A 26940-nucleotide genomic window follows, 5' to 3' on the forward strand; every position below is an offset into this window, starting at 1 on the left:
CAGACCCCTAACTTACGAGATCCACCAGCATAAGATGCAGGGAATATGTGGGTTCATGGGAGATCAACGTCATGGCCTATTAAGTCTATCAGTGTCTCAGTAGAGCCTCCATATTTAGAGGTGGTCTACCAGTAAATAACAGTTGTTAGCTCAGGGGCTTCTTGGGAGATGTCTGGCTGGAACAGATGGCCATTTCCACCTTTTCGTTATCGCTCAGAAGATCCCCAGTACCGCTCCTCAAAATTGGTTCTTCCATATTGATTGATTGATTGCCTAATCTTCCCCATTGTGGTGCCCTCCAGGGGTGCTGGGACTACAACTCCCAGTATCCTCCCCCAACCGGCTATGCTTTTTTAAAAGCTGTACTTTTAATGTTCCTGGTCACATTGTTTTAAGCCATGAAAGCCAGGAGGCCACAAAATGAATGGCAGTCAAAGGGAAGGGGGCATGGTCATTCGAGGGCCAGATTGGGACTCTGGCAGGGCCAGGTTTGGCCCATGGGCCAGTGGTTCTGCACCTGTTTTACGCTGGGAAACTATCAAATGAATGGTGGTCAGGGGGAAGGGGGCACAATCAGAGAGAAAGGAGCATGGTGAGGGGGAAGGGGGCGCAATCAGAGAGAAAGGAGCATAGTCGGGGAAGGGGGCACAATCAGAGAGAAAGGAGCATGGTCAGGGGGAAGGGGACGCAATCAGAGAGAAAGGAGCATGGTCAGGGGGAAGGGGACGCAATCAGAGAGAAAGGCGCATGGGGAAGGGGACCCAATCAGAGAGAAAGGCGCATGATCAGGGGGAAGGGGACCCAATCAGAGAGAAAGGCGCATGGTCAGAGGAAAGGGGACCCAATCAGAGAGAAAGGGGCATGGTCAGAGGGAAGGGGACCCAATCAGAGAGAAAGGAGCATGGTCAGGGGGAAGGGGACCCAATCAGTGAGAAAGAAGCAAGGTCAGGGGGAAAGGGACGCAATCAGAGAGAGTGGAGCATGGTCAGGGGGAAGGGGACCCAATCAGAGAGAAAGGAGCATGGTCAGGGGGAAGGGGACCCAATCAGAGAGAAAGGAGCATGGTCAGGGGGAAGGGGACCCAATCAGAGAGAGTGGAGCATGGTCAGGGGGAAGGGGGCATGGTCATCAGAGGGCTGGATTGGGGCTCTGGGAACACCTGATTTGGCCCATGGGCCCAAGGTTCTGCACTCGTTTTACACTGGGAAACCATCAAATGAATGGTGGTCAGGGGGAAGGGGGCACAATCAGAGAGAAGGGGGCATGGTCATCAGAGGGCTGGATTGGGACTCTGGGAAGGCCAGATTTGGCCTGTGGTTCTGCACCCATTGTAAACCATTAATGTTCCATCTCTCCCTCCCCTCCCCTCCCCAAATTGCTTCAGGAATAAAATGGGCCACCACCAGCGAGGCTGCTGAGAGATGTCGTTTTATTACAACGTTTGGTTGTGGTGGTTGTTCACAGTTTAAAATTTGACAGAGGCGACAAAACCAACGAAAGCATCTTTGGGGGAGATGTGGGGGGAGGAATCCCTGTATCCTGGTGATGCAGGAGTAGCTGAGCTTGGCACCCAGTGCTGCCAGCATAGTAGGGCCGGTGGTGTGACCGAGAAGGAGAGAACTGCAGAGCAAGGGGGTGAGAAGCTGGCAAAATTGAGAAGCAGGAATTCAAGGGGTGAGGAGGTTGGCATGATCCCTTATTTGGCCTCCAGAAGATGCTGGGGGGGGGGGGGAATTAATAGCTACACATACCCTGCTCCACCCCCTCCCCCCCAAAAAAAATTTACACATGGAAACAGGGTCCAGATCCACTGATGATCCTTTCGGCGCTACAAGGTAATCTCCCGTGGGAAGCCGCCAAAGACCACATATATCGGTGTCGCCCCTCCAGATGTTTTGAATGACAACTCCCAGCATTCCTGACCATTGGCCGCACCGACCGTGGCAGATAGGAGCCGGAGTCCCAAACATCAGGAAAAAACCAGGTTAGAGGATGGCTTACACCCAGGGAAGGAGCAGGGCCCAGGCATTTCTCAAACAGCTCTAAACATCCATGACGCTACTCTTCTTTGTCGGTACAAAAGCAGATTCATCTCACCACAGCCCACCTTCCTATACACGCGCCCTGCCACCCTGCAGCCCTTTGAAGCCAGGAGCAGTCCTCTTCCTTCATGGCCTGGGCAACTTTTCTGCTGGATTCTCCCTCCCTTGATCCCCCCACCCTTCCAGAAATAAGAACCCAAAAGGCAGGGGGAGAAAAATGCACGCACACTTAAAAAAACTGGGGGGAAAGGAGGGCGAGAGGAAGAAAATATTGTGGGAAACGTCCGGCCAATTATAGCCTTCCTGCTCCCGCCTCCAGCCCCCACTAAAACACACCTCTGGGTCCTTTCCCACTCCTAGTAAAGCCACCACCCATAGCCACGGACAGTGCAAAGATCGCCATCCGTGCCAAGTGACACCTCTCCCCGGAAGCGTTGCGCGTCGGTCTCGGGGAATGTGTGGGCAGGAAGCAAAGCCGCCCACCTGCAGCCCCCCTCCCCCAAAAAACAACCTGTAGTCCAAAGCTGTGTACTGGTCATCAAGGACCAGGCGGGGAGAGAGACAGTGGAAGGTGGGGGGGGGAGGCGGAAGGAAGGAGGAGGGCCGGTCTTTCGGATCGGGCTTCTCGCACGTCGCTAGTTCCTGGCTGCGATCACCACCGACAAGGCCACGCCGCCCAGCGCCACGGCGGTGGCGCCAAACAGCCACTTCCACGGAATCGACTGGAAGGAGAAAACAGGATTCGTTCTAAGAACCTTTTTTTAAAAAAAAATAACATCTTATTCAAAAGCTAGGTGGTCGGGCAGAAACAGAGGCTGAGGGAGTGATAGACCCATGGAAGACAGACGGGGGTCATTTCTCAGCCCTCCCCCGGCTGGCGGCAACGTCTGGACTCACTGGGGATGATGGAAGTTGTGTTCCAATGCATTTAGAAGGCACCATGCCGGGCAAGCCTGGTTTAGATTCCGCCCCACCTCAAGAGCCCGTTATTTGACTTTGCTACGGGTTTTTTTTATCCTGCCTCTCTGCTAAACTCAAAAATAACCCACCTGGGTTTCTCCAACAATCTTTAAGATGGTAAGAAGGGCCCTGCTGGATCAGACCAAGGGTCCCTCCAGTCCAGTATTCTTTTATCCTCAGCGGCTGAAACCCACAAGTAGGACAACAGTGCAACAACAGCCTCAAGCCCATGCTCCCCAGCAGCACAGGCATACGCCCTCCGATCTATCTGCCGCCATTTACCTTCCCTCAATTTGCCTAATCTCCTTTTAAAGTCATTCGAATTGGTGGCCGCCATTACGACTGAGTTCACACAACACGCTAACCCGCACTCAGTGATTGAAGATGGGTTGAGTGTAGGTTGTTGTTAAACTGTGCGCAACAGCTGTCTGAACCCAGTGCGTTTTTCTTGAACAACCCGTCCTAAGAACCCAGGGTTTGCTGTTGGGTTGTGAGCGGTGGGTTGTTCGTGGTTAACAAGTCCTGGTTTGTAAACATGGCTGGGTTCAGACAACACTACAACCCACATTTCAACAAACATCCACGTTTCAATGACTACCCATACTCAGCCACTGAGCGTGGGTTATTACATTGTGTGAGCCCAGTCTACGTCTTCAGGTACTGAATTCCACAGCTTAACTCTGCACTTTGTGAAGTCCTTCCTTCGATCTGTGCTGAATCTCCCACCCAACAGCTTCATAGGACAACCCCATTGGGTGCTAGTATTATGAGACAGGGAGAAAAATGTCTCCCGATCCACAATCTCCAGGGATAAGTTTGCCACACGTCCCGGAAAGCCAGGAATGTCACGGTTTCCAAGCATTTCCAAAATGCCCCGGCTGGTCAGTCAAGAATCCCGGATTCCTGTTCCAGCCGGCTGGAGAAATTCCAACCTCCAAAACGGTGCCTTGAGCCTGCTCAGTGGAGTGTAAGCCTCCATACTGAAGTCTCTGCTAGCTTTTGACAACTAGCGGAGAAATGTAATTTAGTGTCATTTTTCCTCTTTGTTTGCTTAAACTGTTCTTTGCCTATTATTTATTTGCAGGTGCTTAAGTACTTGTTGTTAAGTACTTGTTAAGGAACTAGAGGATCGGCAATCCTTGACTTGTTATTGACCAATAGGGATGACTTAGTGGATAAAGTGGCAGTTACGGGAACTCTGGGGGAAAGTGACCACGTCATACTTGAATTCTTGATTATGAAGGAGACAAAAGTCGAGCGTAGCCATACACGTACTCTGGATTTTAGGAAAGCTGATTTTAATAAACTCAGAACTATGATAAGTAAGGTCCCGTGGCAAGGGAGCCTAATGAGAAAAGGAGTGCAGGATGGGTGGGAGTATTTAAAAAAGGAAATTTTAAAGGCACAGTTACAAACCATTCCAACAAGGAGAAAAGATAGAAGACAACAGAGGAAACCAATGTGGCTTCACAAAAAGCTTATTGATGAACTGAAAACAAAAAGGGATACATATAGGAAGTGGAAGGAAGGCCAGGCTACAAAAGAAGAGTACAGACAAGTGGCGCAGAAGTGCCGAAATGGCGTCAGGAAGGCTAAAGCTGTGAATGAGCTGAGATTAGCGAGGGATGCTAAAAGCAATAAAAAGGCTTTCTTCAGATACGTGAGTAGTAAAAGACAGAGGAAAGAAATGGTGGTTCAACTGCTTAATGAGGATGGCAAATTGATAACAGTCGACAAAGAAAAGGCTGAAGTGCTCAATTCCTACTTTGCCTCGGTCTTCTCCCAAAAGCGGGTCTATGACCCCCCTGGAAAAAGTGAAGCAGAAGTTGAGGGGGCAGGATTGCAGTTTGAGATTGATAAACAAATGGTCAAAGAACACCTAATTTCCTTGAATGAGTTCAAATCTCCAGGGCCCGATGAACTGCATCCTAGAGTAATGAAGGAGCTAGCAGAAGAACTCTCAGAAACTTTGTCTATTATCTTTGCAAAATCATGGAAGACGGGTGAGGTGCCGGACGACTGGAGGAGGGCTAATGTTGTCCCTATCTTTAAAAAGGGCAAAAAGGAGGAACCTGGGAACTACAGACCAGTCAGTCTGACATCCATCCCTGGGAAAATTCTGGAGCAGATTATAAAGAAGTCAATCTGTAAACACCTTGAAATCAATGCAGTGATTACTAGAAGCCAACATGGATTTGTCAGGAACAAATCCTGTCAGACTAATTTGATCTCATTTTTTGATAGGATAACCTCCCTTGTGGACTGTGGGAATGCTGTGGACGTCATATAACTTGACTTCAGCAAAGCTTTTGACAAAGTACCACATGACATTCTGATTAACAAACTAGCTAAAAGTGGGCTAGATGGAACAACTATTAGGTGGATCCACAGTTGGCTACAGAATCGGACTCAAAGAGTACTTATCAATGGAACCTTCTCAAACTGGGGAGAGGCAACGAGTGGGGTGCCGCAGGGCTCAGTCCTGGGCCCAGTGCTCTTCAACATTTTTATTAATGATTTGGACGAGGAGGTGCAAGGAACGCTGATCAAATTTGCAGATGACACCAAATTGGGTGGGATAGCTAATACCCTGGAAGACAGAAACAAACTTCAAAGTGATCTTGATAGGCTGGAGTGCTGGGCTGAAAACAACAGAATGAAATTTAATAGGGATAAAGGCCAAGTTCTACATTTAGGGAATAGAAACCAAATGCACAGTTTCAAGATGGGGGACACTTGGCTCAGCAATACTACAAACGAGAAAGATCTTGGAATTGTTGTAGATCACAAGCTGAATATGAGCCAACAGTGCGATATGGCTGCAAGAAAGGCAAATGCTATTTTGGGCTGCGTTAATAGAAGTATAGCTTCCAAATCACGTGAGGTACTGGCTTCAAGAGGCAGCTGGACAACCATCTGTCAGGGATGGTTTAGGGTGGATTCCTGCATTGAGCAGGGGGTTGGCCTTGTAGGCCCCTTCCAACTCTGCTATTCTATGATTCTATGATACTTTAGGCTGCCATCCCATGCATACTTACCTGGGCGTAAGTCCTATTTAACTTAATTAAATCGCCTGGAACGCTCTTCCAGAACATTTGAGAACTACAAGTTCAACCGCAGCTTTTAAAGCTCAGCTAAAAACTTTTCTTTTTCCTAAAGCTTTTAAAACTTGATTTTGTTCTGACTTTTATACTGCCTGTTTGGTGCATTCTCTTCCCCTCCTTATTGTTTTATTACGATTTTATTAGAATGTAAGCCTATGCGGTAGCGTCTTGCTATTTATTGTTTTACTCTGTACAGCACCATGTACATTGATTGTGCTATATAAATAAATAAATAAATAATAATAATAATAATAATTAATAGGATTGGTTTCTGAGTAGACACACATAGGACTGCAATGTTAGATAACTAAAGCTTAGATAGCTTTCTCTTTCTCAAGACCTTCACATATTGCTGTTTTTTTAAAAAAAAAATCCTACCGCCCCCCGCAAACAAATTGTCCCGGTTTTGTGGATTCAGAATATGGCAACCCTATCCAGGGTTAACTGTATGTACCTCTTTCACGTCTCCCCTTCCTTGCATCTTCTAAACTAAACAGCCTTCGCCATTGTAACCTTTCCTCATAGAATCCTAGAATAGCAGAGTTGGAAGGGTCCTACAAGGCCATCAAGTCCAACCCCCTGCTCAATGCACGAATCCACCCTAAAGCATACCTGACAGATGGTTGTCCAGCTGCCTCTTGAAGGCCTCTAGTGTGGGAGAGACCACAACCTCCCTAGGTAACTGGTTCCATTGTCATACTGCTCTAACAGTCAGGACGTTTTTCCTGATGTCCAGCCGGAATCTGGCTTCCTGTAACTTGAGCCCATTATTCCGTGTCCTGCACTCTGGGAGGATCGAGAAGATATCCTGGCCCTCCCCTGTGTGACAACCTTTTAAGTATTTGAAGAGTGCTCTCATGTCTCTCCTCAATCTTCTCTTCTCCAGGCTAAACATGCCCAGTTCTTTCAGTCTCTCCTCATAGGGCTTTGTTTCCAGACCCCTGATCATCCTGGTTGCCCTCCTCTGAACACGCTCTTAGGTGGACCTTTTCTGTCTCAAAAAAACCCCATCCTTTTAAAGGAGCGGTGACCAGAACTGTACATAGTACAGTTTTATCCTTGCAACCCCAAGACGTAAGTTAAGGCAGAGAGAGAGAGAGAGAGCAGCTGAATACACAAGAGACCCACCGGATCCTTCTTTCTTGTCACTGAGAAAGCAAGGCCAGAAGCCTTGATCGACCTGCTCCGTATTGTAGGCCTCTGTATGTAGTTTGGTTCCTGCAAGTGAACTGCATGATGGGATTGGGGTGATGTATGTGCCTGAATCTGCTGTAATGATGAAACTGCTTAATTGGAAGGAAACACTGAATTGGAATTTCGAACTGTCAAGACCTTTTGATGTAGTATGAGACAAATAAGCTAGTTTGATAAAGAGGACCGTCCAGATCCATCTGACACGGCCAGGAGAGTCACGGGCCGTCTGTTGATAAGGTAGAATGAAGAAGTTTTCTTTGCTCTGTCTTTGTTTTGCTTTAGAACTTTGCCAACGGCTGATTGGTTAAGGTGCTTCTGTGTATAAATAGACCTGCTTTTCACACCGCCAGTTGAATAGCTCTTTGTCTGTAGGACTCTCTCCCTGCAGCTGTATGACGCTCAAGAAAACAGAGTTGCCTTACGACCAAAGTGGATTTTTTTACCCTTGACACCACCTACCCGTGACGATTTATCTTTGCACTTGGCGGGGGGCCCGCCGGGGTTCCCCAACATCTTGCGGTACATCTCCGTCTCCACGCTCCTTTGGTCCGCGTGCTTCTTCGCCAGCTTCGACAGCTCCGTGTGGATGGTCTAGCAGCCGGCGGGAGAGAGAAAGAGAGAGAGAGAGGCTGGTGGGTGTTAGTGTCAAGGGTGGGGATGTGATGAGGAGCCCTGCTGGACCGGCCTCCGCCGGCTGCAGCTCCGAATGCCCCCGCGCTCACCTTATTCGACGGCTCGAGCTTCAAGGCGGCTTTCAAGATGGGGATAGCATCACTGTATTCGCCTTGCTGGGCCAGGACCTAAAAGAGCAGAGGGGCGGAAAGAGAAGAGAGGTGTCATGTTTCTCAGAACCTCCTGCCTTCTTGGGAGATAATAACGAGGCCTGCTACGTAATCCACAAAGCTTTATTTAAGCAATAAACATCTTTTCCCACCTGAAGAGAGTCTAGGAACTTTCCCCTATGCAAACTAAGCGAGACAATTGTCCTTTCAAGAAGAATGGAAAGCCCTTTCCCAAGACACGTTAACTTCAGAGAGACTAGTTCTGAGGCAGCTTCTGACGGGATGCCAGACAGGCAGACTTTCTCTCGCTTTCCTTTCGCTCCGCCCATTTTAGTCAGCGGCGTACTCTAGGATTGGCTAACCTCTCCGTGCTCTCCCCTTCTGAATAATACTGGCTTTCCACTGAGTGTGTATTATTTGCCCTTGAGGAGATAAGCTCTGGAGAGGGTTCACTCCCAGCTGGTGGAGCCCGTGAGAGCTTTCTCCCCCACTGGTCCAGGCTGGCCTGTGTCTGGCGCCGACTCCTCTACTTCAGAGTCTGATTCTGATTGATCATCTGAAACACTTTCTTCCAACCCAGGGGGAGCAGGGCTAGACACGACAAGAGGTACAGGTCAGAGACCACCATAGCTCCAAATCAGGGACGGGTTACCCCTTCAGAACAAAGGCTCGATTCTGTTTCGGAGAAGCTCCCTGCATTCCAGTTGGGGGCGGGGCCCAAGGCAAAGGGGGCGGGCCTAAAGATACCAGATGATTTCCCCTTCAAGTTCTTCCTGCCAGTAACGTAGCCTAAGAGGCATTTCAGCCGTTTAGAATGAGGAAAAAAGTTCGCAAACCCCGGGGAAGCTCAAAATGATCAGTGGTTTGGGGGGGGTGGCTTTTAGGGAATTCCGTAGGGTGAAATTGGAATCCCAAGCAAGCTGGATCGGGACCCCAGGACGGAGATCGATCCAGGGCGTTTAGGCAAACTTATGGTCCCCCCTACAACCTCACCAGCAATAAAGGGCTAACACAGAACTACTTTGTTGAGTCGGTTTGGTACAGATAATATATTATAAGTTAGAAGGACACAACGTTTAACTGAATAGAGGTGCAATCCTATGCATGTTGAGACAGAAAAGGGGTGGGAAAGTCCTACAATTTCCAGCATGCCCATGCCAGCCACCCCAGGAATTATAGGACATTTTTTCTGTCTGAACATGCATCGGATTGGGCCCTGATGTCCAACCGGAATCGGGCTTCCTGAAACTCGTTGCCCTCCTCTGAACCCCCTCCAGCCAGCCTGCATCCTTCTTGAAGTGTGGGGTCCTCTGGTCCCTTCACCCCATTCAGCCTGCCTGCCTCTGAGCTCACCCCAAATCCCCCCCTACCTTTCCCTTCCGGAAGAGGGCCTTAATGTTGTCGGGTTGCTGCTCCAAGACCTGATTGCAGCTCCGCAGGGCGGCTTCATAATGATCCAGCTTCAGCTGAGATGCCGCTAAATTGTTGAGGCATTTCACTTTCACTTCCACTAGCTCGGCCTCTTCCTCTGGGCTGAAATCCACTGCAGAGGAGAAAGGGGGTGGAGTTACGGCCTGGAAAGGGGCGGGGTTACAGCCTGGAAAGGGGCGGGGTTATGGCCTGGAAAGGGGCAGGGTTTCGGTATTGGTCTTTGTGGGGTCTTCAGCGTGGGAGCTACCAGACTTTGTCACACACACATGGATTTTATGTTATTTCTAAAGATTTCCCTTTAAATTAAATCAAAACCGAACTGGGAGGGAGGGATGCCCCCCAGCACCATTTTTATTTGGGTTCCACAAAAATAAAAGGGGGTGTTTTGGAGCTTGGCTATTGCCTCCTCCATGTACTCACATTCTTAAGGAAGTTACTTTTTTGTATTTATTTATTTTATTGTCTTTATATCCCACATTTTTTCTCCTCCATGTAACCCAACGCGGTGTACATAATCCTCTTCCTAGAATCATAGAATAGCAGAGCCAGAAGGGGCCTACAAGGCCATCGAGTCCAACCCTCAGCTCAATGCAGGAATCCACCCTAAAGCATCCCTGACAGAGGGTTCTCCAGCTGCCTCTTGAAGGTCTCTAGTGTGGGAGAGCCCACAACTTCACCAGGCAACTGATTCCATTGTCGTACTGCTCTAACAGTCAGGAAGTTTTTCCTGATGTCCAGCTGGAATCTGGCTTCCTTTAACTTGAGCCCGTTATTCCGTGTCCTGCACTCTGAGAGGATCAAGAAGAGATCCTGGTCCTCCTCTGTGTGACAACCTTTCAAGTATTTGAAGAGTGCTATCATGTCTCCCCTCAATCTTCTCTCCTCCAGGCTAAACAGGCCCAGTTCTTTCAGTCTCTCTTCATAGGGCTTTGTTTCCAGACCCCTGATCATCCTGGTTGCCCTCGCAACAACAACCCTGAGAGGTAGGCTGGGCTGAGAGACTGGGCGGCTGGCCCAAAGTCACCCAGTGGGTTTCTGTGGCCAAATGGGGACTCGAACTCGGATCTCCGAACTCCCAGTCCAACACCCTAACCACTACGCCACACTTCTAGTCTCACCTATTTGCCTTCTGGGAAACGAGTGTCTCGTGACCGGCCACGCCCACCATTTCAAAAGTGGGCGAGCCCCCCCCACGTCAGCCATTTTGTGAGAGTGCCTGCTGAAATTCCAAGCGTACCTTTAGAACTGGAGCGGATGACCTTGAGGGCGACGTCGTAGGAGTTGATGGCCATCACGTAGTCCGCCCGCTGGTAGTGGAAGTTGCCGCGCTCCCGCTTCCGATTCGCCAGCTCGACTTTCTCTTTGCCGCTAAGGAGCTCCAAATCAGGAGCATCCCGCGCCGCTAGCAGCTCTACCTCGAGTGCCAAGGAGGCGTCAGGAAGGATGTCGGGGCTCCTGCACAGGGCAGATGAAAAACACCTCAATCAGAAGAGTCTGGGAACGGCCTTTCCAGATCTGATCGACCCAGTGTCCAGTTTCCAACAGCGGTCAGCCAAGATGCCTCCAGGGAACCCAGAAGCTTCCTGCTGACCCATTTCAGACCATAACAAAGGTGGTGTCAGTGGCACAGAGCACCTTTTACCAGTTTGGAATAAATATATCAAATACGATCCTATCTGGACAGAGATAGCCTATCTACAGTTATCCAAGGTCTGGGTCTCAAGATGGGGCCCAGGCTCTCTGGTTTGGTTTCAGACAGAATCATAGAATCATAGAATAGTAGAGTTGGAAGGGGCCTACAAGGCCATCCAGTCCAACCCCCTGCTCAATGCAGGATTCCACCCTAAAGCAACCCTGACAGATGGTTGTCCAGCTGCCTCTTGAAGGCCTCGAGTGTGGGAGAGCCCACAACCTCCCTAGGTCACTGGTTCCATTGTCGTCCTGCTCTAACAGTCAGGAAGTTTTTCCTGATGTCCAGCTGGAATCTGGCTTCCTTTAACTTGAGCCCGTTATTCCGTGTCCTGCACGGATGCTGAGTCAGACTCAGAGGCAGAACTAGAAGAAGCTCATGGAGCAGAGAAGGAAATTCCCCCAACGCTCTCCCGGAGTCAAGGAGGAATCTTCCCAGGAACTTATCTCACAGGAGGCCGAGACTAAGAGACAGTCTCCCCACGCCACAGGAACGCAGTCTTTGTCAGAGGGGCAGGGAGCAAACAGGAACCAGCCCAGGAACCGCTCAGAACTGGGCGTGTAACTTCTTTTGACGTTTCGGGATAAAGTGTTTTCATGGTTTTGATTTTTGCGAACCGCTCGGAGAGCTTCCGCTATGGGGTGGTATAGAAATATAGTAAATGGAGGCTCAGTTCGGACCACACGTCAGTCAACGCAGTGTGAGTTCCTAGGGGACGCTCCCCACACAACATTTTAAATGGATATTGTCTGGTTTTGTTTGCATTTTATGCTTTTTTGGTTTAAAATTTTGTATATTTCTTTTTAATGTTCACTGTTTTAAACTTTTGTAAACCTCCCAGAAAGCTTTGGCTATGGAGCAGGATATAAATGTAAATAATAATAATAATAATAATAATAATAATAATAATAATAATAATAATAACAACATTCTAACTCCACCATTGTGTGACTGTGGGCTACCGTGGAGTTGAGTAAAATCCATCGTGATGTTTGAGTGACAGTTCCTCCGCCCTCGCTCCTCCCCCGGTCCTCCTGATGGTATCCCATCAGCCATTGCTGAAAAAAAAACACCAATCCTGGCAGCTCTCCTAGAGTGGCACTCGCCCCTTTCGCCACTCTTGCCAGGGAACTCTGTAGCCAGTGGGAGAAGTCAACTCAATGCAAGGGGAAACTCCACGGAGCCCACCCTGTAACATGCAACACAACGGTTGTGCAGGAACTCTTCTCTTGCACAGCACGGATATTCAGCATGGAGTGTTTTCTTTTAAAAAAACACCCAAAAAACTCCACCGTCGCGTGGATTTTTTTCCGCCAGACCACACGTTCCTCAAGGGTGGTGTAAAAACTCCACCATGGAGTTTTAAAGCCACCGTTGAGAAACGTGTTGTCTGAACTGAGCTGGAACGAAGTGTAGCCCATAACCCTTCCCCGATGGTTTGCCTTCCAGTTTGGGGTACTTAAGAGGCGGATCGCTTCTGGCCGTGGGGTCACAGTTACTGGCTGTTCATAGACCCACACCCCAAATCAAATCAAGGCACTGTTCCCACTTGCCCACGTACCTCCCCTGCGGGCCGAAGCAATATTTCGCGTCTGAAATAACGAGGGCCGTCTCCCGCATCTCCATCAGCTGTACGCAGAGATCCAGGGCCTAAGAGGGGGGCCGAGATGGGGGGGGGGAAGAGACGGTTTGGGTTATCGCAAAGTAGCGGGTTCGACACCAGAAGAACTGGCGAGGAGTCAGATGTGAACAGACACAGTGTCCTCTACGCTGCTTGAATGTATAGAGACTAGGGTAGCTTAACATGGTCATGATCCCCCAACCTGACCGTGGAACTTCACTGGGTGACTTTGGGCCGGTAGACTCTCAGCCCAACCTACCTGACAGGGTTGTTGTTGTGAGGGTAAAAATGGAGAGGTGGATTACATACACCCCCTTGGAGGGGAAAAACCGGGATATAAGTGCAATAAATAAAAAAGCAGGAATTTTATCCCGCCCCCTTTGAAAGCCATCCAAATGGGTGGCCAACACTACATCTTGTGGTAGTGAGTTCCACGGTTTAACTCTGCACTGTGTGAAGAAGTCCTTCCTTTCATTTGTCCTGGATCTCTCACCCATCAGCTTCATGGGTTCTAGTATTTGGAGAGAGGGAGAAAAATCTCTCCCTGTCCACCTTCTCCACACCAGGCATCATTTTGTCCACCTCTATCAGGTCTCTTCTCAGCCTCTTTTTTCCCCAACCTGAACAATCCCCGCTGTTGTCACCTTCCCTCCTTGGGGAGATGCTCCAGACCCTGAATCCTTTCAGTTGCTTTTTTCTACACTTTTTTCCAGCTTCATCATATCATTTTTTTATGCGCGGTGACTAGAACTGTACCCAGTATTCTACATGTCTGCGCTACACCTGAGTGAAGAAGCCCTGAAATACAGCAGGTGCTCAGGAGGTAAAAAGCTTCCTCCTTCAGGGTGCACATGCAACCCTGAGAATCTGCTTTTCCCCACCTTCTCCTTCGCATAGAAAACATCAGTAGCATGAATTGCTATGAAGACGGTGACGCTCCCGCCCTCTTGTGGCAAGGCCTTGAGCTGAACCTCTATAAAATTACGCTTCCAAAATCTCGTTATCTGCAGCGGTCGCACCATAGATTTATTTAAAGGCAGTATGACACTGCCAGTTTTATCATAGAATCATAAAATCATAGAATAGCAGAGTTGGAAGGGGCCTACAAGGCCATCGAGTCCAACCCCCTGCTCAATGCAGGAATCCACCCTAAAGCATCCCTGACAGATGCTTGTCCAGCTGCCTCTTGAATGCCTCTAGTGTGGGAGAGCCCACAACCTCCCTAGGTAACTGATTCCATTGTCGTACTGCTCTAACAGTCAGGAAGTTTTTCCTGATGTCCAGCCGGAATCTGGCTTCCTTTAACTTGAGCCCGTTATTCCGTGTCCTGCACTCTGGGAGCATCGAAAAGAGATCCTGGCCCTCCTCTGTGTGACAACCTTTTAAGAGTGCTCTCATGTTTCCCCTCCGCCTTCTCTTCTCCAGGCTAAACAAGCCCAGTTCTTTCAGTCTCTCTTCATAGGGCTTTGTTTCCAGACTCCTGATCCTCCTGGTTGCCCTCCTCTGAACACGCTCCAGCTTGTCTGCGTCCTTCTTGAATTGTAGAGCCCAGAACTGGACTCAGTTCTGGGCTCCACAATTCCTTTCTAATTCAGTTCCTTTCTAATTACGCCTAACGTGACGTTTGCCTTTTTTGTTTTACAGCTGCCGCGCACCAGAGCTACAATTTCTCCCCGAGGGCTTCAGCGCTGTGTGAGACACTCCCTTCACCCTTATAAACAATCATAAGTAATTGGATCTTATGCGCCAGTCCAGCCTCGCTTCCATTCAAAACCCAGACAAATTGAGAAACAAGTTACTAGCCCTCATTCTTTCCATGTGGAGAGGGGCAGCGAGACGATTCAGGGCTGGCGGTGAATGACCATGCGTGGCGTGGGGCGTTTTCCTGAGCCGTGTACACCCACCTGGATGACGTCACAGTCCCCCAACGTGAAGGTGAGGCTGGGGTCCTCCTCTACCACCGTACCATCTTCCAGGGTGGCTTTGAGCCGCACGGTTACATCCTGGCCTTTGACTGGCCGGCTTTCTTGGCCTTGACCCGCTACAAGGACTTTCTTCTTCAACAAGCCACTCCCTAGGACAGGACCGAGAGGAGAGAACCCCAGAGGATTGAAGCCAACGTATTTGATATATGATGTAGAATTCTGGTCATGCATCACCCTCACCCACTTTGGCAGGATCTTAAAAAGGTTATTGCAGACATCCGAGAAATTTTGAATCAGAACATTTACATCAGAAGGGCCCTGTTGGATGAGACCGAGGGTCCATCTAGTCCAGCGCTCTGTTCACACAGTGGCCAACCAGCTGTCGACCAGAGACCAACAAAGCAGGACATGGTGCAAAAGCACCCTCCCGCCCATGTTCCCCAGCAACCAGTGCACACAGGCTTACTTCCTTGGATATTGGGGGTAGCACATAGCCATGGACGCTGTACCTGCATTTTTATGCAAGAAACTGTGAGTAAACCATTTAACCATTCTTATTTATTTATTTTAGCTTTGTGTGCGGGACTGATAAACACTCATCCCAATCTGCTTTTAGGTTTTGTTTTGCTCTGCTAACTGCCTTTTTAACAGGAGGCAGCAATGCCAAATAATCCCATCAACACAGGGGCACGGATTCGAGGCTCTTACCCAATACGTCAAGCCACTCCTGCATAGCCTCCGACCCTTCCTCAGGGGGACGCTCCAAATCATCGCCTCGGCTGTCTTCTTTAGCCTTGCTGGCAGGGATGTCCTCCAGTGGAGGCAGGCCGCTCAAGTCCCCGTCCGCGTCATCGTCGTTATCTAGGACTTCGAAATCTTCCCCGCTGTCCATCATGGAGGAGCTGCCTCTGGCCAGCTCAGGGGAAGCCAAATCGAGGAGGCTGGCGCCTGCCCAGTCCACAGAAATGTCATCCAGGCCTTCCCCTCCGGAAGCCATGGTGCTGGCAGGCGACGGATCAGCCGAGCTGCAAAGGGAAAGACCGACAAAGAGGCAGGTGAAGCCCTGTCCGAATCGCTGTGGAATTGAGGAACCGGAAGGAGCCACGACCACGGACCACCAGCCCCTAAAGAGTTTAGACAGGAGAGTGTTCTGCAAGAAGGAACAGGGAACGCTGATCAAATTTGCAGATGACACAAAACTGGGCGGGATAGCTAACTCCATGGAAGACAGAAACAAACTTCAAAGTGATCTTGATAGGCTGGAGTGCTGGGCTGAAAACAACAGAATGAAATTTAATAGGGCTAAATGCCAAGTTTAACATTTATGAAATAGAAACCAAAGGCACAGTTACAAGATGGGGGATACTTGGCTCAGCAACACTACAAACTAGAAGGATCTTGGAATTGTTGTAGATCACAAACTGGGGAGAGGCAACGAGTGGGGTGCCGCAGGGCTAAGTCCTGGGCCCAGTGCTCTTCAACATTTTTATTAATGATTTGGACGAGGAGGTGCAGGGAACGCTGATCAAATCTGCAGATGACACAAAATTGGGTGGGATAGCTAATACCCTGGAAGACAGAAACAAACTTCAAAGGGATCTTGATAGGCTGGAGTGCTGGCCTGAAAACAACAGAATGAAATTTAATAGGGATAAATGCCAAGTTTAACATTTATGAAATAGAAACCAAAGGCACAGTTACAAGATGGGGGATACTTGGCTCAGCAACACTACAAACTAGAAAGATCTTGGAATTGTTGTAGATCACAAGCTGAATATGAGCCAACAGTGCGATATGGCTGCAAGAAAGGCAAATGCTATTTTGGGCTGCATTAATAGAAGGATAGCTTCCAAATCGCGTGAGGTACTGGTTCCTCTCTATTTGGCCCTGGTTAGGCCTCATCTAGAGTATTGCGTCCAGTTCTAGGCTCCACAATTCAAGAAGGAGGCAGACAAGCTGGAGCGTGTTCAGAGGAGGGCAACCAGGATGATCAAGGGTCTGGACACAAAGCCCTACGAAGAGAGACTGAACGAACTGGGCATGTTTAGCCTGGAGAAGAGAAGTTTGAGGAGAGACATGAGAGCAGTCTTCAAATACTTAAAAGGTTGTCACACAGAAGAGGGCCAGGATCTCTTCTCGATCCTCCCAGAGTGCAGGACACGGAATAACGGGCTCAAGTTAAAGGAAGCCAGATTCCAGCTAGACATCAGGAAAAACTTCCTGACTGTTAGAGCAGTATGACAATGGAACCAGTTACCGAGGGAGGTGGTGGGCTCTCCCACACTAGAGGCAGCTGGACAACCACCTGTCAGGGATGCTTTAGGGTGGATTCGTGCACTGAGCAGGGGGTTGGACTCGATGGCCTTTTAGGCCCCTTCCAACTCTACTATTCTATGATTCTATGTGGAAAAGGGGGAGTGAGGTTATTGCAGACATCCGAGACATGATAGCACTCTTCAAATACTTAAAAGGTTGTCACATAGAGGAGGGCCAGGATCTCTTCTCGATCCTCCCAGAGTGCAGGACACGGAATAACGGGCTCAAGTTAAAGGAAGCCAGATTCCAGCTGGACATCAGGAAAAACTTCCTGACTGTCAGAGCAGTACGACAATGGAATCAGTTGCCTGGTGAGTTTGTGGGCTCTCCCACACTAGAAGCCTTCAAAAGGCAGCTGGACAACCATCTGTCAGGTATGCTTTAGGGTGGATTCCTGCATTGAGCAGGGGGTTGGACTCGATGGCCTTGTAGGCCCCTTCCAACTCTGCTATTCTATGAATTAGCAAATTCATAACGGGTAATCCCGAATTCGGGGACGGTTTGCAAACGTAAAAAAAATAAACCTTATGGATCAAACCTCTCTAGTCTGGCATTACGTTCCCACCATGGCCAATAAGATGACCCAATGGGAAAGCTACAAGCAGGACACGAGGGCAAAAGGACCCTCCTAACCTGTGCCCCGATGACTGGTATTCCTAGAGCTACCTTGCCTCTGATACTGAAGGAAATATATAGCCCTTGGGACCAGAACCCTTTTCCTCTTCCACAAATTTGTCTCATCCGTTGCAGGAGATTCGCTTTGACTGTCGCTGTGTCTTCCACTCCAAGAACAAACCGTGGGTCTGTTGGAGAAGAGACAAGCCAGAATTCTGGGTCCGTACGTAACGTTCATCAAACCACGGGCAGTAGGTCCATAGTTTGTTTCATCACTCCCGAGAGCTAAAATTCTGGGTTATAGTTACACGTAAACCGCACCAGCGTGTTCGTTCATTATGCTGCTGATTAATTTTCTACAACGGTCGAGTGAAACCATTTTCCATAGGGGAAAAATATCGTCCGGGGGGGGGGTGATTTCCACCACGGTACAAATGTATTAAACCCACACTGCAGGTGGGGAAACTGAGGCCGTGAGAGGAGAGGAGGTGGGGAGGGACACGCTTCTGGTCGCCGTGCAGATTTGCAGCAGAGGTCATGATCACTGATTTATTTCTCAAAGCCTGCACAGTCTGCCTTTTGAGTAATAAAAAACAACCCCTCAAGACAGCTAACAATGCCATTTTAAAATGCATCAAAACCCCACATTAATGACCGGGCCCTTTCTCATTCATGGCTCAGTGATTTATCCGCTCTTTTGACATCCCGCTTATTAAAAAGAGGGGCTAAAAGCAACCCTAGAAATGCAAGCAATTGCATTAACCATCTCTCTATCACCAGGGGAAATGGGTGCGAATTCAGCATTTGTCCTTAACTCAGCTTCAAGTGCGTGGAGGTTTGAAAATCACTGCTAGTTTCACCGGTGAGTAAAGAATAAAACCACCCAAGCCCTGAGGAAGGCAACTCCGCTGGGAAAACAGGTTTGGTTGGATCAAGGCCCAACAGGATCAGGGCGTGTTGTTACACCGGCCCGACAGGATTAAAGGTGTTTGATCATTCTAAAAGGGACTACACTTTCATCCTGGCCTTTTGTGGCAAAAAAGCGCATAGCCCTCATGTTATCCTCACAACAATCTTGCAAGGTAGGGTAGGAACAAAGAAAGAGAGAGAGAGAACTCGTACCATTTGACTAAGGTCTTGTAGCAAACTCCACAACTGAGCCAAAATTTTCCCAGAGGTAGGCGAAAGGTAGATCTCCAGATGTTTTGGACTTCAGCTGTTTTGGACTTCAGCTCCCAGAAGCCCCTGCCAGCACGCCCATAGGAATGCTGGGAACTGGAGTCTAAAAACATCTGGAAGTCTACCTCCTGCCCACCTCTGTTCAAGCCACTTGGATTTATTATTATTAGTCATTGTTTTGTTTTATTGTATTTTAATTAGAGATGGGAAGGCCTGGGCAGGGGTGGGGCTGAAAAATAAGGTTAAAAATCAGGGTTTTTGCAGGACATTTTTGTCTTAGGAAAAACAACAACTGTGTGTTGTTTTCAAATGTTTCCATTTATTCCCAGGCCTTCACTTTTCTAATTTCAATAGACTACTCATCTCTTTGCTTTTAGTTTCTTTTTCCTAGCTTTGACTTCTAGGTAGAGCTTCCTCTGAGAACAGTGCCCCGACTCCAGAAATCCACATACCTTGTGAACTTAAACACACACACACACACCTGTTTCAGCTCACCTGAACCTCCATCTCCTTGCTCCCCATTCTGAGCGAAATCACCCAAGGAAACTCACCGGCGACAGATTTTGGGTCACAAACAACAGGAAGCCGTGGCGCAACATGCCATTAAACCTACGGAACTCCCTGCTACAAGATCTAGCGTCGGTAGGTAATTAGCTGACGTGGCTTTTTTAAAAAAAAGAAAATAAAAGGGCGAGACTAACCCATGCAGGAGAGGTTTATTAACAGCTGCTGGTACAAAAGGTCTAATATTTTTTAAAAGGAGCTGCCGATATTCAGTGGTAAACGAATATCAGAAGCTGGGGACAGCCCGGCTTCATGCCTTGCTTGTGTTGATCTCAGGGGAATCTGTTTTGGCACCTATGAGTCATGATGGCTGCTATTCATAGAATCATAGAATAGCAGAATTGGAAGGGTCCTACAAGGGCATCTAGTCCAACCCTCTGCTCAATGCAGGAATCCACCCTAAAGCATCCCTGATTTAGTTATTATTTAGTTATGATTTTATTTGTCGGAACTGTCTGATTTATATCCCATCACTCCACCACCACCCCCATGGAGCTCAAGATGGCCCATAATTAAAACGTATTTGAACTAAAAATACAACAGTAATAGAAATAAACAGCACCCCAGCAACAAACAGACCACTTACATGCCACAGACCTGCCTGAATAAAATGTTTTTGCTTGCCGGCGGAACAACAGAGGAAGGACCAACCTAGACTCCCTCGCAAGGAGTTTTACAGCTTGGGAGCCACCACTGAGAAGGCCCTGATTCGTATCCTCACCAAACATGCCTCTGAAGGCGGTGGGACCGAAAGAAGGGCCGCCCCAGAAGATCTTAAAACCAGGGCTGGCTTGTGGGGGAGAATGCAGTGTATCAGCTAGCCTAGAGACTCCATGGTCGGGGCAGTCCAGCTTTGAACAAGCAGATGAGGACAAAACACCAGGGGAAACTCCTTTATGCCTTTGGTGTGATCCAGCAAGGGAATCCTGGCAGTCTAAGTGGCGATCCTACAAGGCCGAGAACTGACCGACAAAAGGCATGCTTTAGGGATGCTTTAGGGTGGATTCCTGCATTGAGCAGGGGGTTGGACCTGATGGCCTTGTAGGCCCCTTCCAATTCTGCTTTTCTATGATTCTATGATATTCTAGACTAGAAACTTGCTCAAACGTCTTTGCAAGCCTTTTATCCCAAGGACCGAACAACAGAGGAGACTGCAAAGCCACCGGTGGGTTGCAAAGAGCGAGGCGGAAAGCACAGTGGCCAAGAGACTCAGCAACCCGTCACGAAGTCACCAGTTCGAATCTAGGCTCATTGCCATGCACAAACTTCATCCAATCCATTTGCACTCTCAGCCGCTTAATTTCTAGCCGATGGGCGCAATTAATACTGACTTCACAACATCGTTGTAAAGCAGTCCCAAGCCTCTGGTGTCCGCCTGATGATTTGGACTACAACTCCAGGCATCCCTAACCACTGGGCATGCCAGCTGGGGTTGATGGGCATTGAAGTCCAGGTTGAGGAAATTTGCCATAATGATGAGCGCTTTTCCACCTTCAAACGAACTTATTAAATTATATTTGATCCTGCCCTTTTAATAACAAACAGCCTGTTAAGATATACATACTGATACAACCCCGGCATCGAAATGATGGTGAGCAAAGTTTTCTGGCATGGCCCAAAACCAGTTTTACGCTGAAGCAAGGCCCGATGAATTCAAGGAGGTTTGCTTTTCGGTAAATAGCTTTAGGATCAGGCCAGGAGATTGCAATCGCCTATGCATTTAGCAGGCACTAATCCCAACGATCTAGGCCGCCAAAGGAAGATGAATGAGGACAGGGGTTATTTCAAAAAAGCCCTAATGAAATCAAAAGTCTGCGGCAGCCAAAACAGCAGCACCTTGAAGACTAGGAGACTTATTGGGGAAGTGGGTGGTTTAAATTGGGTTGAGGGCTTTTAATGGTTTGAGGGTGAGGGTTTTAATGGAATCGTCTTAATGTGGGTCGAGGGTTTTAATGGGATTGTTTTGTACGTTATTGTAAAGCGCCTCGATGCCAGAAATGGTGAAGCGTCACTATAAAAATGCTTTAAATGATAATAAATTACCGTGGCGGAAGCTTTCATGGGTCAGTTGGATCGGGCCCCTGGAAAAATCACACCCCTGTAGATCTAAGTTAAATCCGCACGGCAGGGCTTTGGGAGCAACGACCGGGGTCAGGAGAGAGAGAAATAGAGACGCCCCAAAACAAAATAAAGGAAGATTTGTGATGGATTTAAAAAGGAGCTTCCCGGTGGGGGCAGGAGAAAAGCAAGGCAGGCTGGTCTTAAATAACAACACACACACCCCACTTCCCGGCACGCTCTCTTGGCAGGGCTCCCAGCTCCAGACTTTAATCTCTAAACATCCCACTTAACTTGATAGCCCAACATAAAAAAATATTAAATAAATCCGGCATGGCCAGAACCAGCCCCAGGACATATGTGTGTCCCCCCCCTTTGCCCCTTTTCTGCCTGCAGGATGGAGCAGGAGCTAAGAAATGTCCGGTCCCGAGTTCAAAACACGACGTCCCTTCCCCCAACGTTTGCAAAAGAGAGACTGTCGAAAGTTTAAAGTGGGGGGAGGCTAGTCTAGAAAGGATTGCTCCCCCCCCACCCCGTTGCAGGGTCCATACAGCTGCCCGTTCCAGCCCCCCACAATTGCATCCGTCCCCCAAATCCCCCTTACAGGCAATTTCTAGTCACTATCTCCCCCACTCCCATGGCTTGCAAGACACTTACCTGGTCCCAGGAATTACCCCTTTTCCAGCCCCGCCTCCTCAGTTCCCCGAATGGCTCAGCTGATCGCAGAAAGCCGAGACGATAGGCTGCCTGGGGTGTTAATCAAAGCCTGTCAACCTAATCTCCACCCACCCAGCCCAACTCCTTTGCAATAGAGAGTTTTTTAAAGGGACCACTCTGCTGCTAAGATCATCTTCTTGGCTCGCCGCTCTGACCATGTTACTCCACTTCTGAAATCTCTTCATTGGCTTCCAATTCACTTCAGAATCCAATATAAACTTCTCCTGTTGACCTACAAAGCTTTTCACTGTCTAGCTCCTTCCTATCTTTCCTCTCTCATCTCACACTATTGCCCCGCTCGTGCTCTTCGCTCCTCTGATGCCATGTTTCTCGCCTGCCCAAGGGTCTCTACTTCCCTTGCTCGGCTTCGTCCATTTTCTTCTGCTGCCCCTTATGCCTGGAACGCTCTTCCAGAACATTTGAGAACTACAAGTTCAACCGCAGCTTTTAAAGCTCAGCTAAAAACTTTTCTTTTTCCTAAAGCTTTTAAAACTTGATTTTGTTCTGACTTTATACTGTTAGTTTTACCCTACCCAGTGCCTGTTTACCCTACCCTGTGCCTGTTTGCATTCTCTTCCCCTCCTTATTGTTTTATTATGATTTTATTAGAATGTAAGCCTATGCGGCAGGGTCTTTCTATTTACTGTTTTACTCTGTACAGCACCATGTACATTGATGGTGCTATATAAATAAATAAATAATAATATTAATAATAACAGGAAGATAGATCTGTGGAATGAAAGCAGGGGATACAATAATAATAATAATAATTAATAATAATAATAATAATAATAATAATAATAATAATAAGGGGCTGGAGCATCACACCTACAAGGGAAGATTACATCAACTGGGATTGTTTAGATTGGAAAAAAGGAGGTTAAGGGGAGACATGATAGAGGTGTACAAAATGATGCATGGTGTGGAGAACGTGGACAGGGAGACATTTTTCTCCCTCTCTCAAAATACTAGAACCCAAGGGGGTCATCCCATGAAACTGATGGGTGGGAGATCCAGGACAAATAAAAGGAAGGACTTCTTCACACAGCACTGAGTTAAATTATGGAACTCACTGCCACAAGATGTAGTGATGGCCACCAATCTGGATGGCTTTAAAAGGGTGTTGGATCAATTCCTGCAGGTGAAAGCTATCCATGGCTACTAGTCCTGAGGGTTGTGTGCTATCTCCAGTATTCGAGGCAGTAAGCCTGTGTGCCCCAGTTGCTGGGGAACATGGGAGGAGGGTGCTGTTGCACCATGTCCTGCTTGTTCATCCCTGGCCGATGGCTGGTTGGCCACTGTGTGAACAGAGTGCTGGACTAGATGGGCAACACTAAATAAAATATAATACATAAAAATTAGTCAAAAGAGCATATCAAACCAATGTAATATTAAAATAACAATCCCAACATCTGAAAATTCTTAGGTTTAAAATTAAATATTAAGAAAAGGTGAACCTATGGAAAGGAGGACAGGGTTCTTGGATCTTTAAGAGTTGCAGAGAAAAGGGAATTTCATCAGGTGTCATTCGTATGCATGCAGCACCTGGTGAAATTCCCTCTTCATCACAACAGTTAAAGCCACAGGAACTATACTAGAGTGACTAGATATAAAAGAGGGCAGGGCTCCTGCAGCTTCAACTGTTGTGATGAAGAGGGAATTTTGCCAGGTGCTGCCTGTATACAAACGACACCAGCTGAAATTCCGTTTTCATATGTTAAAAGATGCAGGAACCCTGTCCTCTTTTCCATGTGGTCACTCTATTTTAAATGCATATTATATGATGCATTAAAAATGCAACACCCTACACCAGAAGCGTCAACCAGGGGGAAGGAACGAAGAAAATCAGCTCATGAGCGTTAAAATATACGTTTAAAACTGATGTAAAAAATGCTTGTTTCGATATTGATTTTATACGTACGTTTTAATGCCCAGCGTTGTATATAAGGCTCTGTAGATATATCAGCCATTCATTTCTAATCGAGATGTTATTGCTTTTAATCTTACTTGTAGATTTTTGTTATTGCTTTTTTAAAAAAATGGCTGTTGCTTTTAATCTTACCTGGATATATTTGTTGCTGTTTTGAAATTATTTGTTGTGGCTTTTAATCTTACCTAGATATATTTTTAACTCGGTTCTGCAGGCTGCCTTTTTGAACACTCAGTGTCCAAAACCAGGAGAGAAATGAGAAGCTAAAACTAACCTGAAACTATTTCAGCGTCGATCACATTCACTTTTTTAGGAAAAGCCGGAGCGATAGGCTGTTGAAGAGGCGTGGATGAATTTCTTTCTGGATTTATTTTTTGACATCGCATTTTATAACGAGTTCAGCCTTGGAGATGGGTCGACCAGCCTACCTTACAGGGCCGTTGTGAAGGTGGCGACCAAATCTATGAGTTGTAGCACTCAAAACCTTCTGCCATAATGCAGCTGTTCACTCTTAAGAGCATGCTCCAGTACAACTTTACGCGGAACTGTTTACAATGGTGCTGGAGTGAGGCTGTAATCCTGTATTTACAGAGGTAGACCCAACTACAGGAGAATCCCTCGGGAGATCATGGATCCAATGGATTTTCTGGATCTGTTTCAGCTGGGGCCTGGGACATAAACCGCTTTGGATTATCTCCTTTAGAGAACAGACAGGGGAAGCGTGGCCCTATTGAACATCTCGCAGCATTCAATACCATGGTGCCCTTGTAGCTCAGTGGCTGGGCCCCTGCTATATACGCCGAAGGTCCTGGGTTCGATTTCTGACATCTCCAGGTGGAGCTGGGAAAACTCCCGCTTGAAACCCGGAGAGCAATTGCTGCCAGTTAGTGTCAGCAATACTGGGCCAGGGGGACCCAATAAAAGACAGCTTCCTATTCTTATGGGTCAGCTGGCTGAATTCCATATTTTAACATTGGGTTGTTGAACCACATAGATAGTTACTGAAACGTGGATCGCCTTGATGTCTGAACCCAGGCGCGCTAACAGACCATGGTTTGTTAACCACAAGCAACCCACAGTTCGCAGCCCGATGGCAAACTATGGGTTCTCATCACGGGTTGTTCGCGGTTAACAAACCATGGTCTGTTAGCTCAGCTGGGTTCAGACAACACGATAATCCATGTTTCAACCACAACCCACAGTTCAACAACAAGAATTGAGCGTGGGTTATTGTGTTGTGTGAACCCATTCAAGGACAAGCTAGTTTTCAACATCACATGCGAACCAGGTCAGTGGCTACTGCCCACAACGGAGCCTCCAGTTTTAGTGCAGTCTACCTCTGAGTATTGGACGCAGGGTAAACATTGCCTCCAGAACGCCGGATTAGATGGACTTTGAGGTGCATTTTCTTATGTCCTTTAAGCGAGAGACGTAGGCTGAGGATTACTCAACACAAGAGTCAGGTTATGCATTAACTGTGAAAGAGATTCCAAGCATGAGGTCTAGCATGGTAAATGTAAACTCACACCAAGTGGTGCTGTTCCCCTCCAACTTTCCCCTTATGATGCAGAGTGAAATAAATCTAATAAATTGATGAAGAACTGCAATAAACAAGGGGTGTAGTAAATGATCCGTCACACATTGTGAAGGGAGCCACGGCACACAATCCTGGTTTGCAAATGTGCAACACAATCCCAGCCACGTTTATTTCTGTGTTACATGTGGATTACACCCTCAAAAGATATCATGGATGGTTCTATTTTCCCAAGCAAACAAAGCAGACCGTGCAAAAACGAGTCCAGTTTAACCTCAGCCTACACTGACCATTTGGGGATTTTAAATTGCAGAAAAGATTATTTTCTCTGCTACTCTGTTGTCTGAGGAAGAAACAGACTCTGCACATACCCAGAAACCCTGGGCAGGCAGACTGTACGTTACATATTATGGGGTGATGAGAGAAATGCACTCCGCACATGCCCAGAAACACTTGAGTGAGGTGTTTTTAAGTTAGTTTAGGGAATGCACTCTGCACATACCCAGAACCACCAGAGGCAGATCGTACCTAACTTATTGCTGGGGGTAGGAAAGACACTTTGCTTATGCCCAAAGACTCTAGGTGTAGAGTCTAGTTAGCTTTCGGTTGTAGGGAAGAGGAGGAAATGCACTCGGCACATGCCCAGAAACCTTGAGAATAAGATTGTACATGCTGGCGGTGCACTATGCACCTGACCAGAAACATTGGGGGGGGGGCAGATTGTACCTACTCTATGGTGTGTGTGAGGGAAGCAAATGCACTCTGCACATGCCCAGAAGCCCTAGGGATATGTTTTATCTTCATGATGAGGGTGGGGAGGATGCCATAAAACTTTTCCTTGAAATCCTGGGGTATGTTTGTATCCCATTTGCTGCAGAATGTGCACTCTGCACATGCCCAGAAACACCTCCTCTATTGTGTGTGTGGAGGAGAAGCAAATGCACTCTGCACATGCCTAGAAACTCTAGGGACATGTTTTCCCTTAACATGGGTGGTGGGGAAGGAAGATGCCCTAACACCCTGCACCGCATTTGCTGCAGAATGGGCACTCTGCACATGCTCAGAAACACCAGATCGTACCTCCTCTAATGTGTACGTATGGGGAGGGTGGCAGCAAACGCACTCTGCACATGCCCAGAAACCCGGGAACCCCAGCTGCGCCTACCTTATCGCCTATGGCGTGACACACTCTGCATATGCCCACGGGCGCTCCTGCCCCGTGGCCTTCCCGTTCATAGCTCTGCGCAAGAAGCGGCCGAGAGGGGGAGGGGGGCGGGT

General features: G+C 48.0%; 1 protein-coding gene across 3 annotated transcripts; it reads right to left on the reverse strand.

Moving 5' to 3' along the window:
* Positions 1-1412: 1412 nt before the first annotated feature.
* FKBP8 (FKBP prolyl isomerase 8) lies at positions 1413-26911 on the reverse strand. Of its 3 annotated transcripts, none has more exons than XM_063147126.1 (9): positions 26828-26911; positions 15458-15774; positions 14729-14898; positions 12765-12853; positions 10751-10968; positions 9453-9625; positions 8023-8100; positions 7760-7891; positions 1413-2764 (listed from the first exon to the last, which is right to left on the reverse strand). In XM_063147126.1, exons 2-9 carry the CDS (start codon positions 15744-15746, stop codon positions 2678-2680), a joined length of 1236 nt encoding a protein of 411 aa, XP_063003196.1. In that variant the 5' UTR covers positions 15747-15774; positions 26828-26911; the 3' UTR covers positions 1413-2677. The 3 variants fall into 3 exon arrangements, with proteins under 3 accessions (XP_063003196.1, XP_063003195.1, XP_063003197.1); XM_063147125.1 differs by lacking the exon at positions 26828-26911 and adding an exon at positions 22139-22174; XM_063147127.1 differs by lacking the exon at positions 26828-26911 and adding an exon at positions 19341-19366.
* Between the last annotated feature and the right edge of the window lie 29 nt (positions 26912-26940).

Source organism: Elgaria multicarinata, chromosome 23 (assembly GCF_023053635.1).
Source record: "Elgaria multicarinata webbii isolate HBS135686 ecotype San Diego chromosome 23, rElgMul1.1.pri, whole genome shotgun sequence".
Lineage (NCBI taxonomy): Eukaryota > Metazoa > Chordata > Lepidosauria > Squamata > Anguidae > Elgaria > Elgaria multicarinata.

Coding starts and splice junctions, on each gene's coding strand:
- FKBP8 (XM_063147126.1), bottom strand. CDS start 15,746: ATGGCTTCCGGAGGGGAAGGCCTGGATGACATTTCTGTGGACTGGGCA. Junction 10,969..12,764: donor TGCTTCGGCCCGCAGGGGAG/GTACGTGGGCAA, acceptor TGCCCTGTGCAG/GAGCCCCGACATCCTTCCTG. Junction 8,101..9,452: donor CCCTCTTCCGGAAGGGAAAG/GTAGGGGGGGAT, acceptor CTGCTCTTTTAG/GTCCTGGCCCAGCAAGGCGA.